Raw genomic sequence first — 20,756 nt, 5'->3', positions numbered from 1 at the left:
CTCCCAAAGTAAATATGATCAAAATAGTGTCAAGCTCACAGAGATTCCCGAGCCATTTTGAGATAATAATTCATGTGACCTCGTGACGTAGAGGTAGGAACCGTAGATCCCTTCCTCATCAACAACAATGCAAATCATGCAGACTTTGTGAGAGCAAATAATGATTACTTTGGGACAAATGGTGGTCAAGAATCTTATATTGTTGATCCTGAATATGAGGAGGATGAACTACAAGTTTTAGAAGTTCTGCTAAACAGATTCAGCTTGAGTGAAACACTAAGTATCATGTAGCAGTATTGCTAAGTGCTAAACAAGAAATACAAACTACATACATAATAAAATGATCGCTTACTGTACAATGTCTGCTCTTACTTTGATGACAACTGATAGAATGTCCATATCTTCCCGTTTAGATGAAACATTTACTTTAATCCACACGAAGGGTTAAAAAAAGTTGCTGCTGAGTCTGACAGTCTTCTGTTGCAGTGTAATTTGTCTCCATCTCCGGCTATTAACTCAAATTTAATCTCGAACTTCGAGATTCAAGGCTAAATCCTCCTATTATGATTTATAATCTAGAATAACTTTGACGAGCCGAGAGGCGATGATGCGTGTGCAGAACGGCAGCACAGAAGACATCAATGTTGCAGAAGCTTCTTCTTCTTCATACAACTTTACGCAGTGGCGGGCCGTGCGTTTCCCACCTAGGCCTTCAGTGATGTCCGACTTCAATGATTACCTCTCAAAATACCATCATTGATGTCACCACATGACCATTGCTGGAGAAATACTATACAGAAACACATTAACACCCTACTGGGCATTGAATCACATCAACAGTATACAAAACGGGTTATTTTCTGGCGCATTTAAAAATCAATTAAAATGCATCAGCAATTAAAACATATACCGTAAATTTCTCTGCTTGGCTTATGCAACTTCCGGTCAATAAAGTTTGATTCAAAGTAGAGATGTCCGATAATGTCGGCAGTCCGAAATTATCGGTCGATAAATGCTTTAAAATGTAATATCGGAAATTATCGGTATCGGTTTCAAAAAGTACAATTTATGACTTTTTAAAACGCCGCTGTACGGAGTGGTACACGGACGTAGGGCGAAGTACAGAGCAGTTGCGTCTCCCAGTCATGCTTGCCAACCCTCCCGATTTTCCCGGGAGACTCCCGAATTTCAGTGCCCCTACCGAAAATCTCCCGGGGCAACCATTCTCCCGAATTTCTCCCGATTTCCACCCAGACAACATTAGTGGGGGCGTGCCTTAAAGGCACTGCCTTTGCGTGCCGACACACACGTGAATGCAAGCATAGTTGGTCAACAGCCATACAGGTAACACTGAGGGTAGCCGTGTAAACAACTTTAACACTGTTACAAATATGCGCCACACTGTCAACCCACACCAAACAAGAATGACAAACACATTTCGGGAGAACATCCACACCGTAACACAACATAAACACAACAGAACAAATACCCAGAACCCCTTGCAGCACTAACTCTTCCGGGACGCTACAATATACACCCCCGCTACCCGCTATCCCCTAACCCCCCGCTTCAATCCCACCCCCCCAACCCCCTCATGCTCTCTCAGGGAGAGCATGTCCCAAATTCCAAGCTGCTGTTTTGAGGCATGTTAAAAAAAATGCACTTTGTGACTTCAATAATAAATATGGCAGTGCCATGTTGGTATTTTTTTCCATAACTTGAGTTGATTTATTTTGGAAAACCTTGTTACATTGTTTAATGCATCCAGCGGGGCATCACAACAAAATTAGGCATAATAATGTGTTAATTCCACGACTGTATATATTGGTATCGGTTGATATCGGAATCGGTAATTAAGAGTTGGACAATATCGGAATATCGGCAAAAAGCCATTATGGGAAGTCTCTAATTCAAAGTACACACTTCTCAAATATATATTAACTGCCCTGACCACATAATGGCGACAAATACACATGTAACAATTAAATGACAAGCATGACACACTTTAACAACAAGAGTTGTTTAGTTGTAACAGAACAGCTACTGTCAACAACTTGTGATCTGATTGGCTATCGCAACTGTCTCTCAACTCTGTGTTCTCAAATTCATCCGCCAATGGTCCCGATGACATATCCAATCACAGGACGCGTAAATGTCACGTTCAACGTAAGGCTTGCAATACAACTGGATATGTTTTGATGGATACAATGAAACACAATTAAGCATCTGAAGCCATCTTGTTTTTCCACTCTGCTGCTACTTCAGATGGGGTGAAAGCAACAACAAGATGGTGAATGAGAGGGTGAGATGTGATTCCAAACAAGCAAATGCACACCAAAGTAGAAGCTGCCCCAGAACTAAGAGCACCTGGGACAGCTTCCACCTGTTGGGCCAGACAATTACCAGCAGAGGGCGAGCGAGAGGAGGAGCTAAGAGAAGAAAGTCTCAGCTCGTTCTTCTGGAGGTGTTCACACGCAGAGGCGAGTGTGAGACCAGGAAGTAACAGACAAAAGGTGATGGAGTCACAAGTATAGAATCACTAACGACACGTTTAGACACGTCCAAACTTGTAACTTTTTTTTTTTTACGTTACCTCCAAGTTTGTCCTGGCTTTCTTCAGCACATCACGAGTCCTTGACACTGACAAAACAAAGCCTTGTGAAAGTATGTGAAAGAAAGACTCAGTACTGCAGGTGGTGATCCAGACTTACACTGGTTGACTATAAAATGCTCCATGCTCTCCTTGGTGCGGCTGGTGCTCCTCAGCCTTTGTATGGTCCCCTTCAGGACCTCCTCCTGCTCAGACACGCGCAGCTTGAGGGACAAGATCTCCTCCTGCAAGGACTGCTCCTGTGTCAAGGCCATGGTGGACATGTTTCAGGGATTCTTCCTGACCAAGACAAGTCATGAGGTGTGAGGCTGCACGTACGAACCTTCTGCAGGTTGGGGATGGAGGCGTCACTGCTGGGCAGCGCCGCCCTCCAGAACATCTTCAGCAGAGACGCTGACTCCTCCAGAATCTGCCTTAGAGTCTTGGTGTTGGACAGGACACTCTTGGTGCTGACGTACTCCAAAAACTGCAGGGAGAGAAATGCATTACATGTAGTGGTGGGAATCTTTGGGCACCTCACGATTCGATTACGGTTCAGGAGCTACAATTAGATTAAAAATCGATTATTAATGCATCTTTAAAGGCCTACTGAAATGATTTTTTTAAATTTAAACGGGGATAGCACATCCATTCTATGTGTCATACTTGATTATTTCGCGATATTGGCATATTTTTGCTGAAAGGATTTAGTAAAGAACATCGACGATAAAGTTCGCAACTTTTGGTTGCTGATAAAAAAAGCCTTGCCTGTACCGGAAGTAGCGTGACGTCACAGGTTGAAAGGCTCCTCACATTTCCCCATTGTTTACACCAGCAGCGAGAGCGATTCGGACCGAGAAAGCGACGATTACCCCATTAATTTGAGCCAGGATGAAAGATTCGTGGATGAGGAACGTGAGAGTGAAGGACTAGAGTGCAGTGCAGGACGTATCTTTTTTCGCTCTGACCGTAACTTAGGTACAAGCTGGCTCATTGGATTCCACACTCTCTCCTTTTTCTATTGTGGATCACGGATTTTTATTTTAAACCACCTCGGATACTATATCCTCTTGAAAATGAGAGTCGAGAACGCGAAATGGACATTCACAGTGACTTTTATCTCCACGACAATACATCGGCGAAGCACTTTAGCTACGGAGCTAACGTGATAGCATCGTGCTTAACTGCAGATAGAAACAAAAGAAATAAACCCCTGACTGGAAGGATAGACAGAAAATCAACAATACTATTAAACTGTGGACATGTAAATACACGGTTAATGCTTTCCAGCCTGGCGAAGGTTAACAATGCTGTTGCTAACGATGCCATTGAAGCTAACTTAGCAACGGGACCTCACAGAGCTATGCTAAAAACATTAGCTATCCACCTACGCCAGCCAGCCCTCATCTGCTCATCAACACCCGTGCTCACCTGCGTCCCAGCGATTGACGGAAGGACGAAGGACTTCACCCGATCATCCGTGCGGTCGGCGGCTAGCGTCGGATAGCGCATCTGCTATCCAAGTCAAAGTCCTCCTGGTTGTGTTGCTGCAGCCAGCCGCTAATACACCGATCCCACCTACAACTTTCTTCATTGCAGTCTCCATTGTTCATTAAACAAATTGCAAAAGATTCACCAACACAGATGTCCAGAATACTGTGGAATTTTGAGTTGAAAACAGAGCTTTTCGTATTGGATTCAATGGTGTCCGAATACTTCCTTTTCAACCATTGACGTCACGCGCATACGTCATCATACATAGACGTTTTCAACCGGAAGTTTAGCGGGAAATTTAAAATTGCACTTTATAAGTTAACCCGGCCGTATTGGCATGTGTTGCAATGTTAAGATTTCATCATTGATATATAAACTATCAGACTGCGTGGTCGGTAGTAGTGGGTTTCAGTAGGCCTTTAATTTATATACAGATACATTGATGCAGTTTTACATTTCTTTTCTTTCCTCTAAATAAGTGTTTCTCACTTGCAACTTAAAAAAAAAAGTGCATTTGTAAAAAGAAACAGTTAAATTAATTCCCACATTTATTAAATTAATGGAAACGTGTACAAAACTGGGACATAAGAGCCCTAAAATAAAGCATCTCTCGTTGAGGTGGCTCGCTGCAGTCAGACACATTTTAGAACTGTTCGCATGACTTTATTTACAGTAAATAAATCAATTATTGACGTTTACTAATCGATATCAAAATTGCGATGCATTTAAAAATGGATTATTTTCCCCACCTCTAATTACATGGACACGAGTGCTGGGATAGCCGCCTAAAGGAAGTAAAAAGGGACGAAAATAAGATTAATTCAAAAGAGCTCTCTTAGGAAAACTTTGGACAAGACTCAGTGAGGAAGTCTGAAGTCCAGACATCATTTTCTAAAAAAGATAGCGAAGGTTGCACTATTATGAGTGGGGCATCTTGGCCGTTCCATGAGGTTCTAAATTGATTAATCACAATTGGATTTTGAGACTTAAATGATGAAAACGTCTCTCTCTATTGCAAAATACAAATGTACTTTGTAATCCATATTGTGGATCAATATGGCAAAATTTAAAAGATACTGATGCATAATCGATCAATTCCATTGTTTTCCCCAGCTCTAGTTACAGTATGAGAACTACTTTGTATCTAAAAGATTACATCTGCATGTTGGCTTTTTAGGGATGCTAGCTAGTGCTGAAGGGGAAAGTCATGATGTAGGACATAACTGTCAAATGGTAAAGTGGTGTCACATTAATATTGCTTGAGTGGAGAGATGATTTATTACTATATTTATATGCAATAATGTGGGTAAAAGAAGAATCACTGCATGTTTTTCTTCTTTTTATGTGTAATTCGTGTTACGGTTGTCATTTTGTATACTTTATGGGGTTTTTTTTTCTCATAAGAGATTGATATAATATTGTATGGAAAATAAAATTTAAGGGTTCCGTTGTAACGGGTCGAGCCGATAACCCAACGATTAAATCATTTATTAACTGAATTATTTTTTTTCTTTACTCAAATGTATGTAAGTTCTTATATTTGATAGTCATCCCTTGTTTATCGCTGTTAATTGGTTCCGGACATGACCGTGATATATTAATTTCTGCCAAGTAGGAATCATCAAATATATTTTCATAGGTAAAGCATAGAAAATCCTGTTCATGACAATTTTGAGGACCCTAAAGACATGAAATTACACCCTTGAGTCACCTTTACACTCTTTTAATCAAAAATGCTAATGCTGAACGAGGCTGAGCCAATCAGTGGCCACGATACTGAACAGTGCTCTAAGATTGGTTTTGGTGCCCTCTTGTGGCCAATACTACTGTAGTATTGATATTTTTAGTTTATGTAACCATTTGTGATATTTGGTACTGTTTATTTAACAATTGTATGCTTGAAAATGCTTCATTTGGGACCATAAGAATTGTAGAATATGGTTAAAAAAATACGAATGTACTAAACTATTGAGACATCAGAATCAGTTTTTTTGGCTAAGTAAATTAAACACGCAAATAATTGGACACAAAGACTGTGCTCTCTGTTCAATAAAAAAAAAAAGATTAATCATTTTAATTAAAAAAAAAAAAACACCTACCAAAGAAAGCACAGAACTGCAGATAAAAAAAAAAAGTATTTACAAATAATCATTTAAATAACTAATAATCTAATAATCCTCGCCACATTGTGCTTCAAATATTGCAGCTTCACCACATCGCAGATTTTTAGGGGGTATGTATATATGTATATATACACACATACATATAAACATTGTGTGTATATGTATATATATGTATATATATATATATATATATATATATATATATATATATATATATATATATATATGTATATATATATATACAGATATATGTATTCATCCCATGAAATAGCCTCCGTGTTTTTAACACTTTACCCCGGTTTAACGGATAAACCACAGTAACCCGTACATATATATATATATATATATATATATATATATATATATATATATATATATATATATATATATATATATATATATATATATATGTATATATATATAATGTATATATATATATATATATATATATATACATATATATATATATGTGTATATATATATATACATACATATATATATACACATTTATACACATATATATAAATATATATAAATATATTTATACACATATATATATATATATATATGTATATATATATATGTATATATATATAATGTATATATATATATATATATACATATATATATATATATATATGTATATATATATATATACATACATATATATATATACACATTTATACACATATATATAAATATATTTATACACATATATATATAAATATATTTATACATATACACACAGATATAAATATATTTATACACACACACACACACACACACACACACACACACACACACACACACACACACATATATATATATACATACATACTGTATATACATATTTTTATATATATATATATATATATATATATATATATATATATATATATATATATATATATATATATATACCTGTATATATATACATACATACTGTATGTATGTATACATATACATACATACTGTATATACAGTATGTATACATACGTATATACATATATATATATATATATATATATATATATACATACACACTGCATGTATGTATACGTATATACACATATATATATACATTATACATGTATATATATCTGATTCTGATGTTTCAATAGTTTAGTTCAAAAAGAGTATTAAGTGCTCACCAGCTCACTGTTCTGCTTGTGGCTGCCCCCTAGTGGTGAGGGTGGGTTCATGCATGCGTGCAGCGTGGCCTCCATGCGCTGCACGACACTGCGACCCTCCAGGACCTGCTGCTGCAGAGCGGTGAAGTCGTCCACGTGACCGACGGCATGGCGGCCATAGCGGTGGGCAAAGGACCCATCGGGGGCTTCTCCTTCAAGCTCAGAGTGGGGATCGAGAGGGTCTGGCGGGGATAAAGCCAAAGACGGGATGATTGTTTTTGTATTCCAAGATGGTGGAGGTCAGTGGTGAAGAAAGCAAAGCAAACCGTGTGCAAGTTAAGTCATGCAGTTAAAGTCACACCGTTGGCAGTGCTATGGCTGTCATCCAGGTCTGAGTAGGGGGCGCCAGGGGATCCACAGTTAAAGAGACCAATGTCCCTGACGGGTGGAGATGGAGCTGGGTCTGCGGAGCACACACACACACACACATAACGCAAACCCAGCACACCTCACACACACACTCTGTGGACACCAAGAGAAATTTACCGTGCAGCAGCAGCTGGCGCCTGTAGAAGTTGTCTCTCTGAGGGCTGGCGCTGAACGCCGAGAGGGTTGGCGTGCGAGGGGAGCCTCCACCCAGCTTCTGCTCCAGCTGCTTGTGGAGCTCCAGCTGCTTGAGGCCGCTGTTCTCCTGCACGCTGGTCTGCAGCTGGGCCCGCAGACTCCTCACCTCGCCCAGGAGCTCCCCCAGCTCCACGGGCAGGCCCGGGATCTCACACAGAAAACCTGCAACCAAAACACAAAGTGAACAATTCAGTAGAAAACAAGGGTAAAGAGCGCTAACATCACACAGCGCAGTGGTTTCAAACTGTGGTGCGCGGGTTTAATTTAGTGCCTATGTGTCAAAGTCAAGGCCCGCGGGTCAGCGAATGAATGATCTATGGCCCCGGGATGATATTTGATTAGTATTAGAACCGGCCCGCAGGCCACAGCCACCTGCTGCTGTTTTTCACGCACCAATACTCCATCAGTGTTGGCGCTAGGAATTTTCAAAATGGGGTCCCAGGGACCCCATCAAGTCATAAAAATGGGGTCCCACAGTAAATTTTTGGAGTCCCAGTTTTTTGTAAGTGTTTTGAAAATGCATTATCCTGTTATATCTCACATTCTATATTGTGTTTTGGATAAAGGTTGTCATAAACATTACGTGGTCTTGCCCCACCTTACCTCTCTGAGCTGCTCCACCTCTTTGCCCCCACCCGGTCCCTCAGGTCAGCTGATCAGCTGATCCTGGAGGTACCCAAATCAAAGCGCAAGCTCAGAGGGGACAGAGCCTTCTCTGTTGCGGGTCCCAAACTCTGGAACGATCTCCCTCTCCATGTGAGACAGGCCCCTTCTTTGGCTACTTTTAAGACCCTTCTTAAAACCCATTTTTATTCACTGGCTTTTAACCCAGCATGAGACTTGAAACTGTTTTTAACTTTTTTTAACTGCTTTTTATCTAACAAATTGTTCTTAGGGTAATTTATATTTGCTTTTTCAATGTGTATTTTACTTCTGTTTTAAATGTTATTTTTTAGTCTGTCCTTTGCCTCTATTTCTTTGTGGTGTACAGCCCTTTGTTCTTCAACTGTGGTTGTTTTTAAAGGGCTTTATAAATAAAATTGGTATGGTATGGTATGGTATAAACGTTACTTAATTCATTAAAAAAAAAAATACAAAAGAAAACACATTTTTATGAATATGTAAATTTATTCAGTTATAAACATTCATTCACTTTCTTTTTTCCTTCATGGATTTAAACTTTACCGCTGCCGGTATTTTTGTCTATATTTTTATTGTAATATTTTCAGAATGTGTTTGTTCTATTTTTGGCCAAAGTAAGACAAATAAAACATTCTGAAGTTTTCTTTGTTTTTAATTTTTAATGCCAGTCCGGCCCGCGTGTGCACACATTTTCTTCCATGCGGCCCCTGAGCTAAAATGTGTTTGACACTCCTGATTTAGTGGTACGCCAAAGAATCAATTAAGCAATTAGCGTTTTATTTTCCTAAATTCAAACACAGTTTTACTGTTCAAACTGTGTGTAATGTTACAGTGGCCAAAAATATTAAATATATTTGTAAAATAAAATCAATGCATTGTTTTTAATAAATACCTAGGCCTACCACGCCACTGCATTTTAACGTTTGTCCTCAACAACAGCAGAATCCTGTCATACAGTCTAGCAAAACCCATGTACAGCATCACTTTAAAATGTCCACTCAGCAATCCTTTTTTTGTATACTCATTTCTTCTATATGTTAGCCTGTTACAACGCAAATGTACATCAATATATACATTTAAATTTGTTGTAGCTTTTTTTTTTAATAAAGCCATTACATTTGCAGTAATAGAGAGCGTATGGCCAACCCAGTTTCAGGCGAACTTCTCAATGATTGTTCAAAAGGCCCTCGTGTAACTACAGGACTCCATGTTTGCTACCAACTTTGAGCTGATATGTGTTTAAAGGGCTTCCTCGTTAGCTTTTCGATATGTATCAAGCTCTGTTGTGAAGCGTGGGGCTGCTGTGCCCGTGAGAATTGTGGAAATCTTTTACATCCTTTTCCCACCAACCTAGAAAGTATGGGAAGTGAAAGTGAAAGTTCGCTATCAACACTGGAGAGCCAGTGATTACGGAGTCTTGTGCCAGTAAAACACACGACACAACGTTTGTGTTTTGTTCAGGACAGAACACACACAAGCTAATACAAATAATAACAGAAGAAATTCATAAATTAAAGAGATGGTTTGACAAAAACAGACTATTTTTGAATCTCAGTAAAACTAAAATAATGTTATTTGGTAACAGCAGAAGAGAAATTCAAACGACTACAAATAGATGGAGTAAACATTGAAAGAGTAAAAGAAACTATGGGTGTAAAAATAGATGAGAAAATGAACTGTATAGCTTATAAAAAAATATACAACATAAGTGGCAAGAAATACGTCAATAATGAATACACAAAACATGTTCTAGACCAAAAATCCATCCATATTCTCTACTGCTCGCCAGTGTTACCATTTCTGAGTTATCGTGCAGAAATATGGTGAATTAACTACAAAAGAACACTTAGCATGTTACAAAAATTAGAATAATACATCATGCTGGCTAATGAGAACATTCCTCTATTTATTGAGTTTAAATGATAGTAGTCCAATGATCTGGTGCATTTGCAAACAGTTAAAATAATGTACAAGGCAAAATTAGGGTAATTTCTTTTGGGTCATTCTGTGTATTTTTTTAATGTTTATTGCGCCGTCGGGAGCGTGTTAGAGCGCCTGCATGGTCCCAAAACACTGCAGAGATGTAGCAGTCAAATACAGCTGCAAAATTATACTTTGACGAAATAAAAGCATGTTTTATTGTAAGTTTATGAGATGGGGTATGTTTAAAACTACATTTAAACACATTATTTTGTTTTAACGTCGAAACAACCGCAATGCAGGCATCCAGGCCTGGCTTAGCCGCACATGTCCTTGGTAGCAAACATGGCGCCTGTTGTTAAGTTGGCCATGGTCTCTTTATACGTGACTGTGGTTAATGTGTGTCATTCTGCACACACTGGTTGTAAAAGTCCAACCCTCTGCTCTCCTGCCTCTGCTTTAAATTCTAAATCATTAGTTTTTTAATGGTAAGTGTTTTGATGGCTCTACCCGTAAGGGAAAAATAGTCCTGCAGCTATGATTTGAACACAGGTTGCTATCTCACAAGTCATCTCACTCACATTTTAGATCAGGGGTGTCAAACTTGTTTTCATGGAGGGCCACATGGCAGTCATGGCTGCCCTCAGGGGGCCGCTTGTAACAGTGAATGTAAGAATATAAAAGTATAATCGCCTCATTATATTTTTGCCTATGCATTTGGTCATTTGATTTGTGTACGTACAAATTGATGGATAACTTGCTTTGAAATCGTAAGTCCAGGTGACAAGCAGATATTTAAGTATTTATTGTTATTTTTACAAACTATCATATGGTATATAATAATTAAGGGTGCTAAAAAATGTTTTTTATCACATGCGAATCACGATTTTTATTTATCTTGATAGTAAATTGATTAATAATGATCAAAAATGTATTCTTTTTTTTTTTTGACAAATTAATTTTAAAATCAAACATTTTTGAGGCCATCTCTATGCTTACTTGATGCACATATATGCCATACGTCAGCAACCAAAAGGAGGTTTTGTAACCTGTAAGCTGTTTTGTTAAGGTGTTGTTATTATTATACCAAATAATACATTGCAAAAATCAGTTTGAATGGAGAATTGTGTTGAATCGAGTGTCGATCATGAATCAAATCATCACCCCAAGAATGGGAATCGAATGGCGAGGTGCCCAAAGATTCACACCAATAACAATTGAATATTTGTGTATATATATCAAAGTTTAAAACATATGACATTTCCTGAATTACATCGATGGAAACAATGAAAACATTTAGTAAGAAAGATGAAGTATGCACATTATTTCAAGGCTTTCGCGGGCCACATTAAATGACGCGTCGGGCCTTGAGTTTGACACGTGTGTTCTAGATGCTTTGACAAGACGGGATGTTGCATAACTGTTTGGTACATCCAATAATGAATACACACTGTATGTCTGTACCCATTTCTTAATGTATAAACTGAATTTAAAATGCGTTTAATAACTGTGAGAGAATGGGCATTTTTAGGAGTGTGTCCGTTGTTTTGTTTTTTGCCAAGAGCAAAGGTAACAGTAGATCTACAGTACATTAAACAATTGTGTTGAGCAAAATCTTTCAGAAAGTAATCAGACTAACCTTTAGAGGATTTATTGCCAGAGCACACACGATCGTAAACATGCAGTTCGCTCTGCAGGGAGTGTATGAGCTCCCTGCTCTCGCACAGCTGCTGCTGCAGTAGAGTCACCTCATGCCGCACTCTGAGGACACACACACACACACACACACACACACACACACACACACACACACACACACACACACACACACACACACACACACACACACACACACACACACACACACACACACACAGACACTGGTAAAGATACAAGATAAAGATGACTGAAACCTTGCTGGGTGCACTGACCTGTTGACACTCTCCTGGCTGGCCTGCCTGTCCTGCTTCAAGGAGTGGATCTGCTGTCCCTGCTCCTCGCTGTGCGCCTGAAGTCGTCTCAACTCCTCCTTCCACCGCTCCGCCTCCAGCTCGGCCTGCTTGAGGCGGGCGCGTGCTGCGATCACCTCCTCGCACGACTCTAAAAGAAAAAAAGCATTGAGTAGCTTTAAGGTTGTGCATAAAACAGGACAATATAATCACCTGTGCTGGCCTGCAGACGGGATTGGAGACTCAGGTTTTCTTCTGTCAGGACTCTGATCTCATTAGACAGCTGAGTGACCGTGTCCAGACCTTGGATGTAGATGTTTGTTGGTGCACCTGCAAAATAAATAGGAACCAGATAACAGGAACCACTCCTCCGACTAACGCAGACAAATTAACAGATTTATTTTGATGCAGGTGTTAGCTTTGGAAATGAAAATGTTCAGGGTGATTCCATATATTCTCAGAATTGAGAGACTCTTTAATTACTAACACAATTTATTTTCTTGATTCTTAAATTCTTAAAGCCAGAAAGTTGCCATTTGAAATGACTACAGTTTTGTGTCATGTCTGTTATCTCTTTGTTTTCCACAAAATGAAACAACTGAATAAACATCCTCCCAGTGTGGTGATGCTAACATTTTAACCAGATGTTGTATAAGCGCCTGTGTCTCTTTATTTGACTTTTCCACATAGCTGAGATACACACAAGTTGTGTTTTTAGCATTAGCATTCTGAATGCGCACAGCTTCTTCTTTGTGAACTTTTTTGACCGTCAGTTCAAAGCACATAATGCTGACACCAATAGGATGTGGACACCATTACAAGCAGGTCCAGTCTCTCAAGTAGCATGAGTATAAATGTATTTATGAATATGACACATTATTATTACATGTATTATAAATATATAGTATACATATATTATTATTGTAATATAAATATTTAATATATCAGAAGCATTTTGTCCATATAAGTACCTCCATCACGCCCAGCGTTGGCCAGTTTTTCCTCCAGCTGCTGTCGGAGCCTCTCGTTGGTCCTGATGGACTCTTCCAGACGCTGGCGGAGACACCTGACCTCCAGTAGGTGCTCTTCTATCAAATTCCCCCCTGAAAGCATTTAGATTCCACTCATTTCAACTAGACTAATGAATGCTATAAACTTTTTTTGTGTGTGCATTAATGGGCTATATTGTGTCACCATTGCAAATCAACACTTATATTACAGTTAAGGTCAACATGATGAATACCCTTATCATATTTTATTTAAAGTACTACTATTACTAATAAATTATGGCAGACCTTTAGGAAGTTATTTAATGTACTTACAAAATCCAAAACCAGTAAGGTTGGCACGTTGTGTAAATGGTAAATAAAAACAGAATACAATGATTTGCAAATCCTTTTCAACCTATATTAAATTGGACAGACTGCAAAGACAAGATATTTAACGTTCGAACTGGTAAAATGTTTTACTTTTTGCAAATATTAGCTCATTTGGAATTTGATGCCTGCAAAATGTTTCAAAAAAGCTGGCACAAGTGGCAAAAAAGACAGAGAAAGTTGAGGAATGCTCATCAAACACTTATTTGGAACATCCCACAGGTGAACAGGCTAATTGGGAACAGGTGGGTGCCATTATTGGGTATAAAAGCAGCTTCCATGAAATGCTCAGTCATTCACAAACAAGGATGGGGCGAGGGTCACCACTTTTTGAACAAATGCCTGAGCAAATAGTCGAACAGTTTAAGAACAACATTTCTCAACCAGCTTTGCAAGGAATTTAGGGATTTCATCATCTACGATCTGTAATATCATCAAAAGGTTCCGAGAATCTGGAGAAATCACTGTACGTCAGCGGCAAGGCCGAAAACCAACACTGAATGCCCATGACCTTTGATCCCTCAGGCAGTACTGCATCAAAAAGCGACATCATTGTGTAAAGGATATCACCACATGGGCTCAGGAACACTTAAGAAAACCACTGTCAGTAACTACAGTTACAAATTAAAAACTGTACTATGCAAAGCCAAAGCCATTTATCAACAACACCCAGAAACGCCGCCGGCTTCGCTGGGTCCGACCTTATTTAAGATGCCGAGCCAAAGAGGAAAAGAACCATCTGGAAAGTTATAGGCGCAAAGTTGGCAAAAAAAACCAGCATCTGTGATGGTATGGGGGTGTATTAGTGCCCAAGGCATGGGTAACTTACACATCTGTAAAGGCATCATTAATGCTGAAAGGTACATACAGGTTTTGGAGCAACATATGTTGCCATCCAAGCAATGTCTTTTTCATGGACGCCCCTGCTTATTTCAGCAAGACAATGCCAAGCCACGTGTTACAACAGCATGGCTTTGTAGTAAAAGAGTGTGGGTACTAGACTGGCCTGCCTGTAGTCCAGACCTGTCTCCTATTGAAAATGTGTGGTGCATTATGAAGCCTAAAATACCACAATGGAGACCCCGGACTGTTGAACAACTTAAGCTGTACATCAAGCAAGAATGGGAAATAATTCCACCTGAAAAGCTTCAAAAATTGGTCTCCTCAGTTCCCAAACGTTTACTGAGTGTTGTTAAAAGGAAAGGCCATGTAACACAGAGGTAAAAATGCCCCTGTGCCAACTTTTTTGCAATGTGTTGCTGCCATTAAATTTTAAGTTAATGATTATTTGCAAAAAATAACAACGTTTCTCAGTTCGAATATTAAGTATCTTGTCTTTGCAGTCTATTCAATTGAATATAAGTTGAAAAGGATTTGCAAATCATTGTATTCTGTTTTTATTTACCATTTACACAACGTGCCAACTTCACTGGTTTTGGGTTTTGCAGATCAGTGATTCTCAAACTGTAGTAGTACGTCAAAGAATCACTTGATTAAAGCAAAATGTTTTAGTTTCCTATATTCAAACACAGTGTTACTGTTCAAATTGTAACGTTACAGTGACCAAAAATATTATATAGACTTGGTCAATAAAACCTCTGCCTTGTTTTTAATGAATATTTAGGCCGACTAGGCTACTGTATTTTAATGTTGGTCATTATGGTGGTACTTGGAGAGCCTGAGTTTGTCCCAGGTGAAACAAGTTTGACAACCACTGGCTTAGATAAACAATTGGACTCGATAGAAACAAGCGTACCTGTCTGGTTGTTTCCTAGGTGACGCCCAGGCACACCTGAGTAGCTCCCAAGAGGATGAGTCATGTTGTCCCTGTCCCAAAAAGCCCCTCCTCCCGTCATGAGACCGGGGTCTGACTTAGGCGGGTGACTTTCTGGAGCGCCTCCCAGCTGGTACTGTTGAAATGCATGATGGGATAGCTGGCTGTAGCCAGAGAGGTCGCACTGGTTGTGGGCACCGGTTGAGAGAGGGAAATGAGGACCTGGGAAACCTGGAACCACACACACACACACACACACACACACACACACACACACACACACACACACACACACACACACACACACACACACACACACACACACACACACACACACACACACACACACACACACACACACACACTTATGAGGATGTGTGTGCAAACAAAATAAGGTGACACACTCCCTGACCCCTCACCCCTGATCTGCCCATTCATCTCTTTGTACAGTGTGTCCAGCTCAGGGTGAGCCGCCATCCCGGACCGGGGGTCACATGGGACCTCCGTACCCCAGAAGTGACGAGGGGGAAGTAAGGGAAAGGAGACGGGTGCACTGTTGAGGGGGGCTGAGGGAAAGAATGACAGGAAGTAAGGTGGAGAGACAGAAAAGAAATGGAGGCTACTTTGCACACCCTCAGCAGTGTACCTCTGAAGGATGCTGAGTAAAACTTGCTGGGACAGCTTTGGGATGACTTGAGGGGGTCAGGAGGAGGAAGAGGAAGAGGGATGGATGGGCGGGCTGGAAGAAGTTGAAGGGAAATGAAGGAAAAGACAGAAAGAGGTGTGAAGACAATAAAATAATTACCATCTTGTTCTGATGCGTGAAACCGCCGCTGCTCCTCCTGATAATCCGCGGCGTCCAAGTCGGAGCACAGATCCACGTCCTCATTGGTCGGACACTCGTCGGACACGAGGGAGGTCCGGTCCGAGTGGTCGGTGGTCTCAGAGAGGGCTTGGCAGCTGGACGGCGTCCCGGGATGGAGCTGAAGTTTGTTGTGCAGCGACTCGATTATTTTGTCTTTCTGCTGAAGCTCCTTGCTCAGCCTGCATTGAACAGAGGTTACATAATGTAAACATTCATGTATGTAAGGTGAGTTACACATTAATGTATGTAAGGTGAGTTACACATTAATGTATGTAAGGTCAGTTACACATTCATGTATGTAAGGTGAGTTACACATTCATGTATGTAAGGTGAGTTACACATTAATGTATGTAAGGTCAGTTACACATTCATGTATGTAAGGTGAGTTACACATTCATGTATGTAAAGTGAGTTACACAATAATGTATGTAAGGTGAGTTATACATTCATGTATGTAAGGTGAGTTACACAATAATGTATGTAAGGTGAGTTACACATTCATGTATGTAAAGTGAGTTACACAATAATGTATGTAAGGTGAGTTAAACAATAATGTATGTAAGGTGAGTTACACATTCATGTATGTAAGGTGAGTTACACATTCATGTATGTAAGGTGAGTTACACATTCATGTATGTAAGGTGAGCTACACAATAATGTATGTAAGGTGAGTTACACAATAATGTATGCAAGGTGAGTTACACAATCATGTATGTAAAGTGAGTTACACAATAATGTATGTAAGGTGAGTTACACAATAATGTATGTAAGGTGAGTTACACATTCATGTATGTAAGGTGAGTTACACATTCATGTATGTAAGGTGAGTTACACAATAATGTATGTAAGGTGAGTTACACATTCATGTATGTAAGGTGAGTTACACAATAATGTATGTAAGTTGAGTTACACATTCAAGTAGGTAAGGTGAGTTACACAATAATGTATGTAAGGTGAGTTACACATTCATGTACGTAAGGTGAGCTACACAATAATGTATGTAAGGTGAGTTACACAATAATGTATGTAAGGTGAGTTACACATTCATGTATGTAAAGTGAGTTACACAATAATGTATGTAAGGTGAGTTACACAATAATGTATGTAAGGTGAGTTACACATTCATGTATGTAAGGTGAGTTACACATTCATGTATGTAAGGTGAGTTACACAATAATGTATGTAAGGTGAGTTACACATTCATGTATGTAAGGTGAGTTACACATTCAAGTAGGTAAGGGGAGTTACACAATAATGTATGTAAGGTGAGTTACACATTCATATATGTAAGGTGAGTTAAACAATAATGTATGTAAGGTGAGTTACACGTTCATATATGTAAGGTGAGTTACACATTCATGTAGGTAAGGTGAGTTACACATTCATGTATGTAAGGTGAGTTACACATTCATGTAGGTAAGGGGAGTTAAACATTCATGTAGGTAAGGTGAGTTAAACATTCACGTAGGTAAGGTGAGTTACACATTCATGTATGTAAGGTGAGTTACACATTCATGTAGGTAAGGGGAGTTACACATTCATGTAGTTAAGGGGAGTTACACATTCATGTATGTAAGGTGAGTTACACATTCATGTATGTAAGGTGAGTTACACGATAATGTATGTAAGGTGAGTTACACGTTCATGTATGTAAGGGGAGTTACACATTCAGGTATGTAAGGTGAGTTACACATTCATGTAGGTAAGGGGAGTTACACATTCATGTAGGTAAGGGGAGTTACACATTCATGTATGTAAGGTGAGTTACACATTCATGTATGTAAGTGAGTTACACATTCATGTATGTAAGGTGAGTTACACATTCATGTAGGTAAGGGGAGTTACACATTCATATAGGTAAGGGGAGTTACACATTCATATATGTAAGGGGAGTTACACATTCATGTAGGTAAGGTGAGTTACACATTCATGTAGGTAAGGGGAGTATGTAAGGTGAGTATGTAAGGTGAGTTACACATTCATGTATGTAAGGTGAGTTACACATTAATGTATGTAAGGTGAGTTACACATTCATGTATGTAAGGTGAGTATGTAAGGTGAGTTACACATTCATATATGTAAGGTGATTTACACATTCATATATGTAAGGTGAGTTACACATTCATGTATGTAAGGGGAGTTACACATTCATGTAGGTAAAGGGAGTTACACATTCACGTAGGTAAGGGGATTTACACATTCACGTATATAAGGGGAGTTACACATTCATGTATGTAAGGTGAGTTACACATTCATATATGTAAGGGGAGTTACACATTCATGTATGTAAGGGGAGTTACACATTCATATATGTAAGGGGAGTTACACATTCATATATGTAAGGGGAGTTACACATTCATATATGTAAGGGGAGTTACACATTCATGTATATAAGGGGAGTTACACATTCATGTATGTAAGGGGAGTTACACATTCATATATCTAAGGGGAGTTACACATGCATGTATGTAAGGGGAGTTACACATTCATGTATGTAAGGTGAGTTACACATTCATGTAGGTAAGGGGAGTTACACATTCACGTATGTAAGGTGAGTTACATACTTTCTGTGTTTATAATTACTTCCTGTCCTGGTGCTTTTGTTTTGTCAGTATTTCCTGTTTGTTTGCTGTGTTTTGAAGCACCTTTTACTTTCTATAATTCTATTTAGTTCCACCTGGTTCCCTCCTTCAGTGCTAGACCATTTTATTTTGTAGACGGTTGCTTTGTGTGCTGTTATTGTTTGTTCCAGATCCTGACAACACATTTTTAAAATCCAGACTGCATGGAGTGCCTGGAACTTTGAATAGGCGAGCATAATTTCCGCACGGCCACTGCAACAGAGCGCACATGAGAGCGGTGGTGTGTGGGTGCTGAAGCATGTTTAGCTATTCTTTGTCCTGCAGTGATAATGATGTTTGTAAGAAACTTACTTTTTTTGTCGCCATGGAGGCGAGGATTAGTGTTTCAGAAGTAGCTAAAACACTGCAGACTGCGGATGGACGTTAGCCGCTAGCTAGCGAGGCATGTCTTAAAGCACTTCTTGTAGAGCGGTGTTTCAGTGTTATAACTTCACCTCTATATTTAGTTATTAAGTCAAAATGTGTCCATTCTCTCTTTTCTGTCTACACACTGTGTCTGCTTGTAAGTACCGGTACTACGTGATTGTCCGCTGCTGAACATGCTCCTCTGCTCATAAAACCAGCGCGCAGTCATGCCAGTTAAAAAAAAAAGAACAAAAAGGGGGAACCGGTACTTTATAGAGGCGGTATAGTACAGTTTATGATTCATTACTATCACAGTACTTTACTAGTACCGGTATACCGTACAACCCTACTACTACTTATATGCTTGGTCACCTGTAACACTACAGTACAGCTTCCTAGCATACGTTGGATTGCTTGCAGCCTTTTTTTTTAATACAAAAACTAAATTGTATTAGTGACATACGAGTATATTTATGAAATACTGGTACAAATATTAATTTATTTAGCGAAAAGTCGCTTCAAAAGTAATTTTCCTTTGCTGTTTACTTGTTGTATGTGGAGAATATCAAGTGTGTTTTGGTGCTGACTTGAACTACAAAGGAGTAAAAAGTAGCAGTTGCACACAAACAACACTGATACAACCTAATACGTAATAGTAGACTAAATACCAAATAGAAAAGAAAAAAACACTAGAAGTGTTCTATCAGTGCTTGTATCTTACTGTTGGACGTGTAGGTTCAGCATCCTACGAAGGCACGTCTCTCTGCACGAACCCCGGCCATCATGTATAGAGAAGGACCACAGAGAGCTCCTGTATATAGGACTGCTCTTGGAAACCATAGACTTCCACAGAGGAGCCATTTACGCCTCAGCAAAGTCCACAAGCAGCACTACTGATACACAACGTGAACGCAAAAATGCAAACACCGCTTTCCTTCTCCACAGCAACACTGAGCCTCTTAACGACTTCTCAGCTAAAGCAACTTAACAGGAAAGGATCCACGCCACCTCCTACTCATGTGTGGATTAATGGCAACCTTCTGTCCACCGACTGTATGCCCCAGGTGCATGTCACAACACTTCACGTGAGGACTTCTCCTCTAATCAGCAGACCTGAGGGGGTGGGCCTTAAAAAGAAAGCTAATAATCTGGAGGGAGGGGCCGGACGGCCAGTAATAATACTGCTGCAGATAAATATAATTTGCTAGTTAGTTTTGATCCTGGTTTGTGTCAAAAAACTATGGTCAATTTTGCATTAGGGTTAAAAAAAAAGAACAACAAA

The 20,756-nt window shown here is 39.3% G+C and overlaps 1 protein-coding gene across 8 annotated transcripts in view; it reads right to left on the bottom strand.

Annotated features, from left to right (window-relative positions):
• pde4dip (phosphodiesterase 4D interacting protein) overlaps nucleotides 1-20,756 on the bottom strand; it is a 113,737-nt gene that overhangs the window by 6,495 nt on the left and 86,486 nt on the right. For 5 of the 8 annotated variants that reach the window (XM_062022749.1, XM_062022743.1, XM_062022744.1 and 2 more), the window contains 15 exons: nucleotides 16,428-16,666; nucleotides 16,269-16,361; nucleotides 16,042-16,188; nucleotides 15,605-15,853; nucleotides 13,444-13,575; nucleotides 12,686-12,802; nucleotides 12,455-12,623; nucleotides 12,163-12,284; nucleotides 7,884-8,123; nucleotides 7,699-7,800; nucleotides 7,359-7,579; nucleotides 2,934-3,077; nucleotides 2,712-2,850; nucleotides 2,594-2,640; nucleotides 2,404-2,458 (listed from right to left, as the gene is read on the bottom strand). In XM_062022749.1, coding sequence (XP_061878733.1) covers nucleotides 2,404-2,458; nucleotides 2,594-2,640; nucleotides 2,712-2,850; nucleotides 2,934-3,077; nucleotides 7,359-7,579; nucleotides 7,699-7,800; nucleotides 7,884-8,123; nucleotides 12,163-12,284; nucleotides 12,455-12,623; nucleotides 12,686-12,802; nucleotides 13,444-13,575; nucleotides 15,605-15,853; nucleotides 16,042-16,188; nucleotides 16,269-16,361; nucleotides 16,428-16,666 — 2,216 coding nt within the window. The remainder of the gene's footprint in view (nucleotides 1-2,403; nucleotides 2,459-2,593; nucleotides 2,641-2,711; nucleotides 2,851-2,933; nucleotides 3,078-7,358; nucleotides 7,580-7,698; nucleotides 7,801-7,883; nucleotides 8,124-12,162; nucleotides 12,285-12,454; nucleotides 12,624-12,685; nucleotides 12,803-13,443; nucleotides 13,576-15,604; nucleotides 15,854-16,041; nucleotides 16,189-16,268; nucleotides 16,362-16,427; nucleotides 16,667-20,756) is intronic. The other 3 variants (XM_062022746.1, XM_062022745.1, XM_062022747.1) reach the window with 3 other exon arrangements.

Source organism: Entelurus aequoreus, linkage group LG16 (assembly GCF_033978785.1).
Source record: "Entelurus aequoreus isolate RoL-2023_Sb linkage group LG16, RoL_Eaeq_v1.1, whole genome shotgun sequence".
Taxonomy (NCBI): domain Eukaryota; kingdom Metazoa; phylum Chordata; class Actinopteri; order Syngnathiformes; family Syngnathidae; genus Entelurus; species Entelurus aequoreus.
This window is presented reverse-complemented; position numbering and strand designations above follow the sequence as displayed.